Source organism: Manis pentadactyla, chromosome 2, assembly GCF_030020395.1.
Source record: "Manis pentadactyla isolate mManPen7 chromosome 2, mManPen7.hap1, whole genome shotgun sequence".
In the NCBI taxonomy this organism is placed as follows: Eukaryota; Metazoa; Chordata; class Mammalia; order Pholidota; family Manidae; genus Manis; species Manis pentadactyla.
Window position 1 is genome coordinate 220,641,103 of NC_080020.1, and position 18,749 is coordinate 220,659,851.

An 18,749-nucleotide genomic window follows, 5' to 3' on the forward strand; every position below is an offset into this window, starting at 1 on the left:
CTCAAGAAGCTGCAGAGCTCAGAGCAGGACGGACTAACAGGAGTATGTGACCCAGCTGCTAAGTTTACATGATGTGCCCAGATGGGCAAGCCCAGGGCTTGACTTGATCCAGGTCTCGGATGCCTTGTCCAGGGCTTCCAGGTGGCCTCTGAATGAGCATCAGTCCCAAGTGAAGACAGCGCCCTCCTGAGGAGAAAGAAAGGTGACAGCAGGAGTTCCCAGCCCTCGGTCCCTGACTTCCTGAAGCTGAGGACTTCTGATGAGCTGGTGGCCCTTGTGGGGCCCACAATACCAGGCTGGCCCTGGCTTGCTTGGGGCTTCCTCTTGGGAGACACAGGGAGCCTTTGGGGGCCAGGCAGGAGGGAGGTAGTGTGCTTTGCCTGCCACTAAGTGCACTTTGAAGAGAGACCCTCTGTCTGCTGCACTGACCCAGGGGTCACTAGGGTGCTGTTGATGAGGCTCAGAGGCTGGTGCGGGAACTTCAGAGAAGCCTGGGAGAAACCTGGGAACTTTCATTTGTCATCAGTCTGATGATCACCTCCTAATAATCCCCAGAATTCCAGACTCCAGAGAGAGGAGGTAAGATTGCTTCAAGAGGGAGGGAAAAGTAAAAGCAGCCTGGTCAGCGGGTGGGTGTTTCTTGACTGGGTGGGGAGGGCTGGTCCCCAATCCTTCACTTGGAGTGTGCTTTGCTGTTCATCTTTGCCTTGCAGAGCTGTTTGCTGTCTCTGGGCACCACGTCTCTGAGACAGGTCATACAATCCCAGAATCCAAAGGAACATTTTGGGTTATTTGAACCAACTTTCCATACCTACCATGCCATATTCAGAGCAAAGGGCTCCCCAGGCTGTGCTTGCATACCTGCAGAGACGGGGAGCTCCCTGTCCCAGGCAGCCTTCTGATAGCCATGAATGTGAGGAAGTTTTCACACTGACCCTGAGGGAGCCACAGCATCCCTCAGACACCTTTGCTATCAGGAGTTTACATGTCCTCTGGGAACATCAGCCTGGGTTAATGCCACTTAGGAAATTAGTCTTGGATACCAGCTAGAACCACCTTGTGTGACCTCTAGGCACCGGAAACTGTACAAGCCCTAGCTGCAGCCTGCTCAGCCTACTGCAAGAGTCTCCTGACACACCCAGACACTGGGTCCCCATGTCCTATGACAAGAGCATGAGGAGGTTCCTTAAAGATGGCCTGCTGTACAGCCTGCATCATCCATGTGAGGAAGCCAGGTTCCCAGGAAGGGGATGTGATCAGAACCCTGCCATTTTGCATCACAGCCATCTGGGATGGCAGGTCCCACCTGTAAGCCTGTGCCCCTGAAGCTCAGAAGGTCTCAGCCCAGCCTAGTCCAGCCCAGGCAAATGAGGGCTCACTTCTGCCCTCCTGTCCACTGCTGGGGATTCTGGGTCCCTGCAACCAAGCACTGTTTTGGAAGATAAAACAGATGGCCCCTGGCAATGATTGGTTGATGCTCCTGAGAAGCAAGAGACCAAAATTCCAATCCACCCTTTACCCTTGGGCTGCAAATCCCTCTCAACTTCCTGGCCTTACATCCCCAAATGCACAGTGAGGCTGACAATTTCCACCAACAGTCTGCCTGTGCAAAGTGGAGAGCATGTGAGGATGGGGCCCACAGCCAGGGACCCACTCAAGAGATTGCCCTTGGCCTGCCCCACGGTGGCCCCTGGAGAGAGCATTATAGATGAGGAGGCAGGTTCCTGCATAAGCCTGGAGCTCTGCTTCTGAAGACGGTCTGCCTAGAAGGGTGGGAGAAGGAAGGTAGTGACCACAGCCTGCAGAGGGGGCAGCCCTGCACTGCATCAGGTGCTGCTGTGCTGCAGTCCTCTCCCCCAGAAAGACCCGGGATGGGGCTGCCTGGGCTGTGGGTGTGGGAAGAGTCCAGCAGGGCTCTGGTTCAGTCCCCCATCTGATGCCCAGAACTGAGCTTCCTCAGGCTCCGAGGTATTTCCCATGCACAGCCCGGGGCCGCCTCATTGCAGGTTACCCGGGACAACAACAATGGCATCCACACCATCCAAAACTGAGGACTAGGCCCTAGACCATGGCAGCCCCTCTGCACCCCCAATTTCCTAGGTAGCTGATGTGTGTCAGGGCAGGCTCAGCCTGCCCCTGGGCCCGACCGCGGGGTGGGGAAGGGAAGGAGACAGAGGAAAAGGGTGGCCTCTTTCTTTCCCGAAAGTTCCTCAGGGATCTCTCAAAAAGAGCCCCTCTGTTGGTTTGGAACAAATGGTGACAGAGTGGCGGACACTGCCATCTGCTGGTCACTGGTTATAACATCATCACAGTGTGGCTGAACTGACGGTTCAAGATTCACGAAGACCCAGTCAACTCGCCAGTCTGGGAGAAGACTCAGGATCCCTTGCACCCGGGCACCTGCAGTTGAATCACGTAACCTGGAGCTCTAAGATGTCCTGGGAGATGACGGGGCAAGGACCAAATGCCTCCATTGAGGTCAGGAAGGAGACTACAGTAGGGGGTCACGATAAAGACCTAACCTCCAAACCACCACTACGGGAGTTCTAGCTTTGTGATTCTAACTAAATCAATTAACCTGTCGTCCTCCACCTCCTCAACTTTAAATGGGGACAGAAGTCCCTACCTGTCAGGGTGAGGGTATGCCAAAGAGCAAAAGAAGTAAAGTAGGTGAAGCCCTGACCACAGGGTCTGGCTCAGTAAGTGATGGCTTTTATCGTTTTCTGGTAAGACCTGTTTTAACCAGTGATCTAACCTTTCTGTCCAGTTTTCTCGGCATGGCTACTGTTGTGAGGCCTTTCCCCTCTGTCGACTTGCCCGTCGTGAATATCAGTAGTCTGAATGTTCTGGAGTTGTGTGTCCATTAGATTTTCTTGGAGACCTTTGTGGACACATAAGATTTAAAAAAACAGCAACAACAGCCTCTTTTGTAATAAAAAGTGGTGACTCTTAGAACGTGCAGTGATTTGGAATGCCCAACTCTCCACTGGCTAGGTAGCAGCCCAGGGCTTCCGCTCTAGACCCACAATGAATAAGAGACCGGACTCCTTTCACCTGGGAAGATAGGGGCTGACAGGGGCCAGGAGCAAGTTGGAGGGGCTCAGCGGGGACCTGGTACCATCAAGCTGGGTAGCCTGCCTCAGGTCTTGAGTCAAATGGCAAAGGCATCTGTGAGATTTGTCTGCAGGAGGCAGTCTTTGAGACGAGGCTACCTACAAAACTGAGGACTAGGCCCTAGATCATGGCAACCACTCTGTACCCCCCAAATTCCTAGGGAACTGATCTGTCTCTCACTAATGATTTAGGGCCACCCCAGCTGGGTTCTGTCCTCCCAGGCTTCCTTCCTGGCCTAGATAAAAAGCTGTAGGACTCTAATCAAAATGCTTATGCTGATTGCTAGGGGCACAAATGTGAAAGAGTTAGAGAAACATTGGGTGACAGAATTAAAATCCCATAAGCCACCAGCAAGTCATTGCAAATTAAAAGAACGATGAGACACCATTTTTCTTCACTTCTCAAGGTAGGTAAACCTGAAGAAGATAAAATCCACTATTGTTGAGAGGATAGACAAGTGGGCATCCTGTGTACCCTTGGCGGGAATGTCAGTTCATAGAGATTTTCTGAGAGCAGTGTGACAGCATCAACATTTTAAAGAAGGAAGTTCTTTGATTTAGCATTTTCACTTATAGAAATTTAAATTGACATGGCTATACTCGCACAAGTGAAGATAAATATACAAGAATTTTAAAATTGAGAAGTGAAAACTGGGGGACCAAAATGGCATTTAATAGCATAATGATGAAATAAAATATGATGCACACTCACGTGGATTGCTTGTCCCCTGTCATAAGACTGAATTCAATTTATTTTGAGTGCATGGCATGGAAAGATACTGGAAATATATGATGCTGAAATCCAAGGTGGGCAGAGCAAGAGAGGAAGAGGAAGGAGCAGGCTCTCGGCCAAATGCCAAAGGTCAAACCTCGCTGACAGCTGTGTGTCTGTCCAGCTGTCACCATCTGTCACCACCCTTCCACCCATGGTCTTTATCCCAGCCCTCTTTCTGCCTCAGGGAACTCTCTCACTTCTTTCTGCTCTGTCTAAAAACAGATTCACATTTTTACATCATAAAACAATAAATTCACTTGGAGAGTTTCATTGTCAGATATCATTATGAGTGAATACCTGTGTAGCACTTGAAGCCAAATTGGCAGATCAAGACAACAGAATAGAGAGTCCAGAAGCAAAAAATGACATTTATAAATATTTAGAATACAAAAATGTGGCAATTCCAGTGGAGGAAAGGATGAGTTGTTCAATAAAACTTAGGAATGAATGGTACTGGACACTTGGCTATCTATTTAGGGAGGGAAATGACCCTTATCTCATGACATAAACCACATTTCCCAAAGAATTGATTGTAGGAAATATATTTGGAGGAAATTGGTGAGTATTTATATAGTCTGGGGTGAGGAATACTTAGTCTAAGAATAATTTCATTGTAAAAACCAAGAGAAATGTCCACAGTGGGCAGTACATACAAACCTTCAAGCCTGCATGAAAAAATTCTACAAACATTAACTGACCTCAATCAAATGATCCAACTCAACATTGCCAACCAGGAGGATGCTGTCATCACACGCCCCCAACATGACACTGGTGAGCTCTTCTGCCCAATAGTAACCTACATCGAACCATGAGGAATAATTAGACAAATCCCAACCGAGAAGCCTGCACAATTGGCATGGATCCCGCAAAGACATCAATCTCGTAGAACATGGAAAACCCTGGGAACTGTTAGAGCAAAGGAGACAAAAGGGACATGACAATTAACACGATGCATAACCCTCGATTTGATTCTTGATTGGGGACAGGGAGAGGGGGGAAGCAGTTGTGCATAAAAGACATTATTGGGACAACTGGGCAAAACGGAATATGATTGTATGTTAGGGAACAGTATCATATCAACATCAGACTTCCTGAGCATGATCATTGCATGGTGGTTTTGAAGGAGGATGCGCTGGTTCTAAGAAACATGAAAGTTTTATTACACTGAAGTATTTTGAATGAAGTGTCAGGATGTCTACAATTAACTCTTAAATGTTTCAGGAGAAACACAGAGCAACAGAGAAAGGATAAAGCCAGTGTGGCAGCCTTAACTGCCGGCACATCGGTGACCTGCCGCCCAGCTCCCCGCTCCAGAACAGAAGTGCTCCTCCCCTGCTGTGGGCAGTCCTGGCAGCCCTTTGCTCAGTCCTCCCTGGGACTTGCCAGGGCTGAAGATAGGGCATGGGGCACAGACGCAGGATCAGTGCTTCCACTTTTCTGTGAGCTTGAAATTCTTTTAAACTAAACACTTAGGGGAAAATAATTAAAAGACAAACAGGGGATAATGTTTAGCACAAAGGCTTAGTATCTCTAATACATGCGGCCAGAATCATGTCACATGGGCCCTTTTATCTTGAAGTTTGTCTGGGAGCATGACTGCTTTACCTTTCCAGCCTCCATGGCAGTCAAGGCAAAGAGGACGGGAGTCGTGGGGGACTGTGGGGTGGATGACCTACAGGGCTTCTGCACATTTCCTGTCATTTCAGTCATGTTTTCTAAGCCATGAATTAAAAGTTTCTATTGTGCCAGTTTCACCAATGAGAAAACCAAGGCTCAAAAAGAGAACGTTCACTTTTTCGCGGCCCGGGTCTGGCACCTCCTCCTCCTGGAAGAATTCCTTGTAAGTCCAACTCTGGGCTAACTTAGATATGTGCCTATCCCTGTGTACCCTGGGACTACGTCCGTGTTGGCATCTCCAGCTGTCCCTGAGTATGGTGTGAGCCCCACCAGGGAAGCCTGCGTGTCCTGCATCCCCAGGGTCTGGTGAGGTCACAGGCCCAGAGCTGTGCCCAGGAGCTTTTGCCAAGCGACGAGGGACACGGTGGCCTTGCTCCTCTTGGGGCACCTGGAGCAGTACAGCATCACTCGAGAGGACAGAGACAGACCAGCTGGTCCCCAAAGATGCCCCCCACCAGAAACAGGGGCAACGTCGGCGGGTGGCTTGGCCAAACCTCAGACCAGACTCCCTGCGGGCCGTGGTGTCTCTGACTGACTGCAGCTTCCCTGGGGAGTGGGGGTGGCGGGAGCTGAGCCCTGGAGCATCCCTCCCAGGCAGTGGGAAGGGGGACGCTGTGATCCTCTGCCATGTGGTTTACGTTACTGCAGCTTCAGCCATGGAAGGGGCTCCTTGAGTCAGGCAGGAAGCAGAAAATATCAGATTTAGATCCCACATTCCATGCATTGTATACAATTATCCACTGGAGCCACACAGGGGCAGGCAGGACCCACAGAGGCAGAGAATGGGATTGCTCTCAGGCACGGGGTCACTCTTTTCTGGGGAACCAGTTGTGTTATTGGCAGGCACCAGGAGTGCCAAGTCCCTCTGTGGTGCACGGTCGGTAACCCCGGGGCCGGGGGTGACGTCATTTGCCTGCAAAGCATTGGTGACAGGCACACTACCCACTCCAGCAACAATGGGGAGTCCCCTCCTTCACAGCCCCCCACCCGTGCTTGTCCCTAGACCCTTCTAGGATGTCTCCTCCACAGGCTGTCACAGCAGGCCCAACCCCACTCAGCTTCACCAGCTTCCATCCGGGACCCCGGCATCAGGGTTTCCAGCCCAGGCTGGCTGCGCGAGGGCTGGAGCCATGGATCAGCCACCTGACATGCCCAGGCCCTCAAACGCCTCCTGTCCCAAATGGAGCTCATCACACCGCAACCACCTCCAGGAGTGCTGCCCAGAGAAAGGTGCCACCATCTGGCCACTCAGAGGAGCCAAGCCAGACGGGCACTGTAACTGCCCCGGCCTACATCCCCTTGAGCCCTAGTCATGGCCAAGGCCATCGCCTAAGCCTTCCTCTTGCCCGTGCCCTCCGCTCCACCCGGGCAGCCTCACCCTGGTTCATGCCCCATTGTCGCCAGTCTGGATTGCTCTGCAGTTCTGCTCACCTGCTTATCTCTAGTCTCCAAGCCACTATCCTCCATTCATTATAGCTCATCCTGTCTACAAAAAATTTGGAACAACCCAATAAGGCATATTAACTTACGTATTTATTCAAGAGATACATTGGAGAAAGTGAATCATTTTTTAAAACTTTTTACTATAGGATTACTTCACAAGAATCAGACTCAAATATAAGTAATAATGTGGTCATGATGATAACGGCTGGTAAATCAAAGTTCACAGGAAAGAGGAGGAACGTTACTCTATCACGTGTTCTGGTGCCACTAAGCCCAGCTTCTGCTCTTTGTCACTGTACTTGGGAGTGCAGAATAGGGGCGGGGTTACAACTTTCTCCTGGCACTGTTTCTACACTCGGTTTTGCTTTTTTTCCCAGGCCACTTTGGCAGGTGACTCGACCTGTTTCTCATCCCATGGTGAACTGGATCTATCGGGGGAGGGACTGTTACATTCTGCCTGCCTCAACCCCTAAGCCCGCTTTTGAGGAAAACTGGCCTCTGGACCCCATTGCCTTGGTGCGAGCTGTGGACACACAGGCAGCCATTGGAGGCAGGCCAGGCATAGAGAGTGAGCAGATCTGGAAGGAGCCAGACCTCAAAAAGGGGTTAGGAAAGGGGAAGTTGGAGGCAGCAGGTCTGTGGGCACACTCTAAACGTGAAGGCCTGGAGTGTCCTGTGCACTAGAAGCTGCAGAGAGGGGAACAGAGACCCAGCTCAGCAGGTATTGAATGAACAAAGGAATGAATGAATGAATGAAAAGGCCATGAGAGAGAGAGGAGGGTTTTATGATGGATTCTGTCTAGCTGTAGAAACTGAGCAGAGTCCCATCTTTATCGTAGCTAAATATTAAAGCAACAGACACTCACTCACACTGGCTAAATGTCACTATGCGCCAGGCCCTGAGCTGAGCATTTTATAGGACATTGCAAAGAGGCAGAAGGTTTGTTGATCAGAGTTCCCGGATGGCGAGTGTGGGAAAGGGAGGCTGGTTCTTTGGGAAAATGCAGTCAAGCAGAAGCCCCAAGACCTCCTTTTCCCAGAGGGTGGGGAGGGAGTGTCAGGAAGCGGGGAGAGGTTCAGGAGGGCTCCTGGACAGAGGGGTCCACACACAGAGAGGGAGGGAGTTTTAGCATTCTGTATGAAGGAAACTTTGGGGTGACAAAGAGTCTCTCCTTGACCAAACTTCAGGCCCCTCTGGCCCTCTTCTAGCTGGGACTGGCCCTCTACCTCCCACCCCCATCCTGTCTTGGGCCTGCCTGGCCCAGTCTGAGCAGGAATCCCTCACCCTTGCCATCTCCTCTAGCACATTTCCATCGCCGGCCACTCCCTCTGCCTTAGCTATCAACCCCCACTCGCGGGCTGTATTCAGAGGTGGGCCTGAACTCACTCCTATGGTGGGAGTCCTGACTCTACTGCAACAGTCTTGAACGAAGTTTTCCTTACTGTTTTAGGAGGTGTCAAAATAACATTGCAAGGGAGAGGAGAGACACACAGCTTTCAGCAGCCTTTGCTGGGAAGGCCCTGTTAGCCTCCTTCAGGAAACTACGGGGAGACCCCCGGCACTGGGCTGTGCTGTTCCTCCAGGGGACCCCCCACAAAGGGTCTAATTTATCTTGTTTGTTGGGCTGTTACCTCATGTGACCCTCTTCCAAACATTCCTGAGGCCATGAGCACCGGTGCGTTGCTTCCTCAACACTCCCCAAGGCCGGGGGACCAAATAATGTGGCCCTGAGCAGGGACACAAGGTGCCTCCTTAAGAGGGAACTGGGAGCTGTCGCCCACACCATCAAACAGGACTTCAGACCCCCGACACGAAAGCGTCCCTTTCCTGGCGCGCCTCCCGGCCGCCCGGTTGGCTCAGGACGCTCGGTTCTGGCTCAGCTCGACCCGAGCCTCGGGCAGCGAGCGCGCAGCCCACCGACGGGCCTCCGCGCGGCCACCGCCCAGGGTCCCAGAAAGGCCAGAGCTGCACGGCCGGCCCTGGGCCGAGCCCGGAGGCCACTAGGGGGCGGGCAGGGGCCGGAGCCGGGGCGGGCCGTGCGCGCGGGGCGGGACGCGGCGACGCCAGCGCCTGCGGGTCCCGTGACCGACCGCCCCGCCCGTGTCCGCCGCGGCCATGCAGACCCCGGCGGTGCTCGTCACCTCCAGGTGAGCTAGACCCCCGCGCCCGGTGCCGCGTCTCCCGCAGCGCGGAATCCGGGTGCGCGCGCGCCACGTCCCGCTGCGCCCGAGGCTGAGCAGCAGGCGGAAGCAGCCGGCCGGTGCGTCCTCGGCGTCCGGCCCCTCCCAGCGCCCTTGCAGGAGAGGGGGCCGGCATCGAGCGCCCCGTTTTACAGATGGGGAAGACTGAGTCCGCTAGAGGATACTGAACTCACCCAGACTCACCCAACAGCCAGTGAAAGGCCTGGAGTGCTGGTCCCGCGCAGGCGGGCAGAGAGGGGGCTCTCTTCTCCCCTTTCCTGCCAACCTGCATTCATTGCTTTTGGAGATCCAGTTAGACATGCATCTTCTCAGTGCTCAATGCGTCAGGCCCAGTACAGGGCACTGGGGACGGGGTTGAGTCAGACAAGGGCCAGCCCTGCAGGAGACAGGGATAAACGTGGACCTGCGGGGCCCTGATGCCAGGAGGGGTAGTAAGTTCAGGTTGCCATGGGAACACAGTGCAGGGGCTAACTCAGGCTTCTGGGAGGGGGTGAATGAGGTCAGCTCCTGCAGGAAGAGCGGAAAGTTACCAGGTGAAGGGGAGAGAAGAGTTGGCAGCTGCTCCAGGAGGTAGGCAGCTCAGTAGAAGCTACAGCAAAGGCCTCAGAGGCAGAGGATACAGTGTGGGCCCACCCTGATCCAGACCTGGGGGACCCCGTGCAAGACGGGTCCTGGAAAGGTTGGGATGGATATGGTTTTACTCTTTCCCCCTTTGTAATATATATAATGTGACTCATTTCAGGTATTTTCAGGAACTCCAGCCTTGTTCCCCTACACAAAATCTTGGACTAAGATGCCAATTTATTACACAAACGAGTGTGTTATCCAATCCAACTGTTACTTTTTCCAGCTGTACTCTGAATTTCCGGGTGACTTCACGTCTAGAAAAATGTGATTCCTTAAGTAAACCGTGATGTGAGAACCTGCTCTGCGTGATACTGTGAGGTCGCAGAGCATATCTTCACTGGCAGAAGTTTTCCCTAGTGCCACATAGATCATGTCTTTCTCAGCCTCAGTTTCCTTTTCTGCAAAAAGGAGGTTTGAGATTGGCAGGTATGAGCAGGCAGAGCAGCAGACACCATCTTAGCCACATGCAGACCAGTGGGGGTGTGACTTTGGTGCCAGGTGCTTGGGAAGGGGAGGTTGGCTTCCCTCACCCCCACCCGGACAGGGTTGGTCATACAATCAGTATATTTGTGCAGCATTTACAGATTCTCCGAGAGCTGTAATGTTTCCCAGAGTGTTCTCTCACAGCCTGGTCTAGCCGCCCACTGGGTGCCTGGAGGGCCCTGGTTAGTGAGGGCCTGAACCCAGTGCCCTTTCCACCATGCCGCAGCAGGGCAGGCACCATGTTGCTCTGCTGCCCTCCTGTGAGCCCATGAGGAGAGTCCCTCCAGATTCCTGGCAGGGTTCATTCCTGTGTTGTGAGCACAGAGAGGGCGCTTGCCTTGGTGGGAATAGAGTCCCTGGGATGCCACAAGGCAGGCAGAGCTCATGCACCAAGTTTGTGGACTCCACTGACCTGTTTGTGATTTCTTGCAAGCCCTCGTCTTCTCTGCTATCACTTGTTTTCCAGCTTTTGGGAGCAACCCCAAAGTAGGGCCTAGGCTCGGGAAACCAGGCTTTATGAGGGGCTGGTGTGTGGTGGGGCAGTGGCCTGGAGCAGCGTCCATGGAGGGCAGCGAGCAGAGAAGCCTCTCACACAGGCCCGCTGTCCTGCCTGTGTTTTGCTCAAGAGGCCTGCTGCCTTGAACTGAGCTTCGTTTGCTTCCTCTCCCTTTGGCAGGCGAGTTCAGAATGTGCACACGGGCCTCGACCTGACTGTGCCCCAGCACCAGGAGGTGCGGGGCAAGATGATGTCGGGCCACGTGGAGTACCAGATCCTGGTGGTCACCCGGCTGGCTGCGTTCAAGTCAGCCAAACACAGGCCCGAGGATGTCGTCCAGTTCTTGGTGAGCTGGGGGCTCAGCCAGGATGCTCCTGAGGGTGCTCAGGGCCCAGGGGTGCAGGTGGGCTGACACACGTGCCACCAGGGTGGGAGTAGCATCAGGAAGTGAGCACTTCTTAGCAGGCGCTCGCTTAGGGCCTGGGAGTGCCAGAGCATGTCGGCGGTAAGGACACGAGAGCGAATCAGATGCTGACAGTCTGTCGGGGTACGGACGCAGGTGGTGGCAGGAACATGCAGGGGAATGTGGGAGTGTAGAGAAGGGGCACCTCACCCACCCTGGAGAAGTGGTTCCAGAAGACTCCTCGGCAGAGATGAGGACGGCGCTGTGCTTTAAAGATCGGGTAGAGCCCTGCAGCAGAAGAGCAGTATTCCAGGCAGGGAGCACTGCCTAAGCAAAGGCAGGAAGCCGTCATGCAGGGAGCTGGGAGCAGCTGAGCATCATCCTGGATGAAGCAGGAGAGGACAAGGATGAGGACAGGCAGTATCCAGGTCCTAGAGGGGGTGCAGGGAGCCCAGCTCATCTTGCAGCCAAGGAGGGGTTTTAAGTAGGGGCTGGCGTGGTCCCATTTGCCTCTCACTGGCCCATCTGATTGGAGAGTGGCATTGGATCAGGAGGAACCAGGCAGGTGTCAGTTAAGAGGCTAAGGCAGGAATACCCCAGGTGAGGGTGGGGAGCAGGCCAGCCGTAGTTGGTGTGGAAGGGTGGGAGAGGGTTAAATATTTCTAAGGTGACAGGCCTGTGATTTGCTCACTCATATTGTTCCCACCGACTGAAAGAAAGAGCAGCAGCGCAGAGGCTTGTCTAAGAGGAGCGTGTCAAATGTGAAGGGTCTTCCCAACAGAGCAGGGACAGGGTCAGACCGAAGAGGCAGGTATGGGAGGCTCAACTTGGAGGTGAGGTTGAAAGTCCAGGAGTGCATGTGGTTTCCCAGAGAATGGATGTGGAGGAGTCAGAGGGAAGGGCTTTAGGAGGAAACCCTGGGGGTGCAAGCAGCTCAGGGACAGTCAGGGGGCAGGGGAGCCAGGGGAAGGCAAGGGGGCACCATGGAGTCACAGAAACTAATGGAGGAGACTCTTTTTTAAAAAGGTACAATGAGCAAGAGTCCCATGGTGTAGACAGGAGCAACCAACTGTGTATGTGCACATGGTTAGTTGTGAATCTCCTAGTAGCCAAGACAAAAAGAGAAACAGTGAGTTACTTAGCTCAAGTGACCATTAGAAGAGACACCAAATTCTAAGAGATAAAAATTTGTGGTACAGATCTTTCCATAACTGACATTCACCACATGGAAAGCATCTAAAAGGGCGTGGTGTTTGTCATTTGCTTCTTAAATTGACTCCTGGAAGACCCAAGATGTAATGTTATGTGGTGGTTCTGGGTCTGCTTTGCTCTCGGGGGTGGTTTGCAGCTCATTGATCTGACTCGGCCCAGGGTGGAGCTAAGGGGTGGGAGCAGAGAATATATGAGATCGATGTCCCTGGGCACGACAGAGAAGCAGCATTCTGGGAGTCCTTGATCGCCCATGCCAGCTTGCTCGGTCTTTGCAAAGACCCATATGAGGGTGTAGGTGGGTGTGGGGATTCCTTAACCTTCCACGCACCACCACAGTGCCACTTTTTTCTGACCAACAACATCCTGTGGGCACGTGTGTGCATGCACAGGTGCCCATACAGGTAAGAGCTTCTCAACATTTCTGTCCCCCTGAGAGGGCAAAGGAGAATGCATTTGCTCCCCATGAGTTCTTCGTGTATAGTCCAAAGCCTGATATGCCTTTGAGGTTTCATGATTTAGCTAAAAAAAGGAGGGGGCACACATTTTGCATTCTCTTAAAACAACATGTGTTTTAATATAAAAATGCATGTAATTTTTTTATATTAAAGTGAAACCAGCCTCCAGAAAGGGGCACTGGATTTGCTTGCCATTTAGCAGACACCATGTGTACTGGCAGTGCAAGTGCCCACTGAGGTTGAGGACATGGGACAGTAACACTGTGTGCCTAACACAGGAGCACTCTAGGTCAACAGGAGTTCCCACCCTTTGCACTCAGTGCCTCTCTCTTCACCTTCTTTGCATGCTGTGCATGTAGCTACCTGGGAAGCCCTAGCTTTTGAACACTGATGGATGTGGGTCTTAGATGGGTGGCACCCCTGACTTAAAACTCCCCGGCCTGGGGACGGGTGGTTCCCAGAATCCCATCCTGGTGGGTCTGAGGGCTGAGCCCACGTGGAACAGTCAGGCCAGCAGAGGGCGCTCAGCCCCTAGGGTCAGAGTTTCCAGGATTGGACCCACTCCCTGCTGGGCTAGAGTCATCCCATTCTCAGAACACAGGGCTGGAGCGTGCGTCACTTTTGTGAAATGACCCTCTTACTTTCCTGGAGGGCTGTTCTCAGGAGCCAGACTCTTGTGTCAACAACTGCAAAATGCAGTCCCCTGTCCCAGATGACTCCCTATCAGAGGGCTGTTTTTCTGAAGTCCCCTGGTGCCCCAGGCCCCTGCTGGCATCTAGAACCCTCACAGGCTGGGGGTTCTGGTGGCAGGGCTGGTTAGCCAGGTCTCCTGTGTCTGCCTCCAGACACCCTGCAGCCCGTCTGCCCACTAGCATTTTGGGGGTGTGCTGCGGGCATCCTTCCACTCCCTGGCCTGGGAGTAGAAGTGGGGATATCCCTGTCCGCAGGCTTGATGCCCCCACAGAGGAGCTGGGGAGACAGGCCCGACATGCAGGGAGAGCACAGGGTGTGGCACAGCAGTGCCCGTGTTGGGAGGTACAGACCACAGCAGTGACGCCCCACACAAGACCTGGAGCCTCGTGGGGCTGAGGCCATGGTGGGGCGTCCCATTCAGAGCAAACTGCATCTAGCAGGAGCTAGGTAAGTGAGGGAGTGAGCCCGTAGCTGCAGTAGGAGTTCTGGGGAGAGGCTGAAAAGAGGTGGCCGTTGACTCCCAACTGTCCAGGAAGCTGGGTGCTGCCCCACTGTGGCTCAGATGGCCTGGGACCACCTCCTAGCGGCCCCTAGGAGCCCTGGCCTGCTTCCCTGAGGTCCCCATGTGCAGTGGGGTCTTGGCTGAATGCAGGGCTGAGGAGCCAACTTTGCAGTATCTGGTTCTGCACCACCTGAGCACTGTAAGGACTTCCCCCGGAAGGCTGCTGCCGTTTCATGGGGAATGATCCCGAGGTCTATGCTGAGAAAAGGCGACTCATGTTGTTGCAGAAAGATGACCTAACAGCTGGCCAGATAGTGAGGTCACCCTGCTAATGCCCTGCAGGCCCAGAAGGGAGGCACTGGGCCTCTGCGTTCACCTGCAGGCAGGGCTGGGGCTCCTGGGTCACGAGTGTCTCCCTGGACCTGCGCAGCACCCCAGATCCACCATGATGGCCGCTTTCCTTTGGGGCCCTGGGACTTTGATAACTGAGCCTCACACTGACTGGGAAGGTGCAGGAATGGAGCTGGAGGGAGGCTCACCCAAGGCCCTCATCCTGTGGCAGCAGGTCCCGGGAGGACGCTCTGAACGGCCGCCTCTGGCATGTCTGGTTGGAGGGGGCGGGGGGCCACTCACCTTCCACTCTTCACTCCCCTCATTCCAGGTCTCCAAGAAGTACAGCGAGATTGAGGAGTTCTACCAGAAACTGAGCAGTTGTTACCCGGCGGCCAGCCTTCCCCCGATCCCCAGGAAGGTCCTGTTTGTTGGGGAGTCCGACATCCGGGAAAGGAGAGCTGTGTTCGACGAGATCCTGCGCTGCATCTCGAAGGATGCTGAGTTGGCGGGCAGCCCAGAGCTGCTAGAATTCCTAGGTACCCAAAGCTCTATCCCGAATCCCTGAGTTCTCCCCTGGCCCCAAACTAGGCCTGGCTGCCCTGGCTCAGCCAGAGTGGGCCCAGCAGCTGCCTTCTACAGCCCAGAAGCTTCAGCCACACTGTGAGGCAGGCCGGCAGGCAGGCCTTAATGCTCTCCTGGCCGAGATGGTGGGCAGATGGAGACCTGACCCCCAAGGACTGACTGCCTAGGTCCCAGATGGAGCATACACAGGGGCCTTCTCATAGTCCAGCCCCACCTCTGCGTCTCCTGGCCAGTCCCATCCACGTCTTTGCCTCCTGCCCCTTCTATTACTGAGAAGCAGGATGGGGTGATTTGACTTCCCTAATCTCTGTCTGCCTCAGTTTCCTCATCTGTAAAAGGGAAGTATAAATAGGATCTCATGTGGGATTTTTGCAATATTTAAATGAATCAGTATTTAAATGGATCTGTAAATTGTTTATACCTAGTGCTTATTACATAAAATTGAAGAGTCATGAGATTTTCATCAGTATCGCCACACTTGTCCTGGTAAAATAAAGCGTAAGATAATATAATGCAACCTGTCCGTTATCACTTAGTTTTACACATCACAGTAATACACCTTACATCAGTACACGTGTATTCCACACACCAGGTAGTTTTTACCTAAGGGTGATATTTTTTTTAAAGTGACTGCTATCAAAGATAAACTACTTAATAACTATTGGGATAGTGATGAACAAGTAGTCTCAAGCCATGCTTCTCAAATCATCTGCAGGGAAGGACCAGCTTTTTTATCCCCAATCTTTTGCAAACAGATTCTTTCACAAATAGAGAATTGAATATTTGGGTGTTGGAATAATGCCAAGCTGCTATGGAAGTTTCTGGATGCTTGCTCTCTTTCTGTACTTGCATCATCATGGACACCCATCTGTGGACCATGCTTTGAGAAGGGCTCATGTGGCCAGTTTGTATTGGAGCCATCACAGTTTGTTCTGGAATCTTCCCTGTGCTCCCAGCACTCATCAAGTTCATAGTCTAATCGCCCAGACCCTCAGAGTAGGTCCTCATCCATGGTTGGGTTAGCAGAGCTCCCTGACATGCCCCACAAGGTACGCTGGCTGGTTTCTCCCTCTGTTAACCCCTGGATGTAGCTCGTCCATCCCTGTGGTACCAACAGGCCCTGTGCCACAGACATTCAGGAACCTCGGCCTGTCTTGCTCTAAGGCTCCCACCTATAACCACTCCCCTCCAGGCCTCGCTGGTGCCCGTCAGTCCTCAGGAGGCTGCAGAGGGCACTTGGAGCCCAAGACCCACCATCCTGGGTCCAGGACGCTGCAGGAAGCTCCAGCCACAGGTGTTGGCACAGGTGCCTGGCAGCACCACCTCATCACTTCATGGTGGGGGTACAGTGACCTCCATCTCCCTCACAGGTACCAGATCCGCGGGGGCTGCAGACCTCAGCAGCAGAGAAGTCTCTGTCCTGGATGCGCACAGCCAGGCAGGGGACGGCGGGGAGGCTTTCGACTTCTTCGAGCATCAGGACCGAACAGAGGGTGAGGGTCTGCCCCTCCCAGGCCTGAAGGGCGAGGATGCAGAGAGGTCCTCAGAGGAGGAGGAGGCACTGGACCCTCTGGGCATCATGCGGTAGGTCTCCCTGTTCTCGATGCGGTAGGTCTCCCCGTTCTCGGTAGGGCTGCCTCCTGGCTTGCTTCAGGCTCTCCTTCCCTCCCAGGAGTGTGAGGACGCCTGTCTCCCTGGGTCATCACCCCCACCCGTGGCCTCACATGCTTGGGGAACCAGCTCCCAGCTCCGTCTTGACATCGCCGTGTCTCTGGGCTGGGCTCAGGTATCACCTGGGGCTCCCTGGTCACAGGGAGACCCTTGCCCCCAGCTCTGCACCAAGGTCTGACAGAGCTGTCCTCCACCCCTGACAGCTAAGCAACCTTGACTGTCTAAACCTGGAAGTCTGGCTCAGGAGGCCTGGATTCTCTGTTCAGCTCATCACTGATAGTCTGCGACTTGCAGCGTGTGGCTAGAACTCCCTAGGCTGTATTTAACTGTCCTTAAAGCAGGGGTATTGACCTCGGCCCTGCTTCCCCACAAGGTGGTCGTAAGGCGTCCGTGAATCACGTGGGTGGAGGGGGCCTGGTGACCCATAAGGTCCTGACTGTATGTGATGCAAGGACATAGAGTGAACCCCGGGATCCTTTAGCCAGTGGACTGTGTCTCCTTTGCATGCACACGCACACATGCATGTACACTGGCTGGAGAAGGACAGGCAAGCCAGCCATGGCCTTGGTGTTTCCTGGTGTCCTGATTCTGTCACCTCCTTGTTTCTTCTCCTTTCCTGGATCTCTGAATGCCCTCAGCCAATCAGTGAGCAGCTCCTGAGTCCCCACTGGGTGGGCCGCCCTGTGCTGGGGGGAGAGGTCTGCAGGCTAGAGGAGACAAGAGAGCCAGACGTTTCCCAAGGCCCCTGGGATGGGCCCAGACTGAGGTGTTTGGGCAGGACCTCCTGACCAGAAGGGGATGAGGGAGAAGCAGACAGACTCAGCCACCCCAGGGCCCTCACTTCTTGGCCTACACATGCATAAACAAGGTGGGAACTAACGTTTGTGAGCGCCTACTGCATACTGGGCATTGTGTTTTGCATGTTGTGTAATGTGTCTCATTCACACCATGCCCTGCAAGCAGCTATTATTATCCCATTTTACAGATTAAAGAAACTGAAGCCTACAGAGGCCAAGTGCCTTGCCCAAGGTCAGGCAGCTGGTAAATGAGGTCAGGATCCTGGGCTTGAACCCTAGCGCTGCCCAGGTAGTTTACCCCCTTTTTTCAGTTTTCTGCAGTGAAAATAGGATGATAGCACTTAACCATTCGGGGCTCTTGTGAAGACTGAGTTAATGTAAATGTCAGTCAGCCCTTAGCTTCTGTGAGTTCATCTCTCTGCCCCAGTCCCTGTGCAGAATCAGAGCACAGACCTGACATGACATTCTCTCTCCCCTGATGAGGGCATCCTAGAGATTGACTGAGGTTCAGTCAGTAGGTGAAGGAGACCTGCCTTCCGGGTCCTATTCCAGGAGTTAGAGCCGATTAGGAATCAGGCAGGGGTAAGTGCAGCCTAAACACCATGAATAATGTAGTCATGAATGCCCTGCCCACTTTCCACAGCCTTCCTTCCTCTCCTGGTGGACATGTGACCGTGGGCACCCGGTGGGGAGACAGGGCTGCAGGGTTGCTGAGAGTGCAGCTTAGAGGGGATGAGGAGCCAGATTCAGGAAAGATCCCAGGTGTTCAGGGAGACAGGGGACCCAAGCCAGAGGCCCTGCAGCACCTCGGCCCCCAGGAATTGGGCCCCTCCCACCCGTCCACGTCCAGCCTTGTCGTGGACAGGGGTCAACAGCCCTGTGGAGCGGCAGTGAGGTTATATCAGGAGAGTTTGTAATAGCTACTCCTTATCAGCCTTGCACAACCCGCAGGCCCTTCTTGGGGTTTATTTTGGTTAAGTATAAGGCTTTGTTTGAACTCACACTCTGTTGTTCTGGGTAACCACATGTCATGCCAAACTGAGACTTGGGTGGTTCATGCCAGCCTTTGGCCAGTGGACATGCTTAGCAAAGTGGCTCCTTTTTTGGGTAGGAAAATGCTCTTTGGGTTGGCAAGGGCTGCCTTGCTTTTCCTACTGAACTCCAGTAGCACATTGTCAGTGGGTGTCTGCTGTCCAGCCATCTGGGGACCACCTGCCCCACAGTGCCGACCCCTGCTCTGCTCTCCGGGGTCTTCATTCCTGAACCCTAGGAAAGCTTAGCACCT

At 53.7% G+C, this 18,749-nt stretch overlaps 1 protein-coding gene across 1 annotated transcript in view; it reads left to right on the plus strand.

Moving 5' to 3' along the window:
- Window positions 1–9,004: 9,004 nt before the first annotated feature.
- HS1BP3 (HCLS1 binding protein 3) overlaps window positions 9,005–18,749 on the plus strand; it is a 31,717-nt gene continuing 21,972 nt past the window's right edge. Inside the window, exons 1-4 of the mRNA XM_036881615.2 lie at window positions 9,005–9,156; window positions 10,997–11,162; window positions 14,743–14,950; window positions 16,367–16,580. Coding sequence (XP_036737510.2) covers window positions 9,125–9,156; window positions 10,997–11,162; window positions 14,743–14,950; window positions 16,367–16,580 — 620 coding nt within the window. The 5' untranslated portion in view covers window positions 9,005–9,124. The remainder of the gene's footprint in view (window positions 9,157–10,996; window positions 11,163–14,742; window positions 14,951–16,366; window positions 16,581–18,749) is intronic.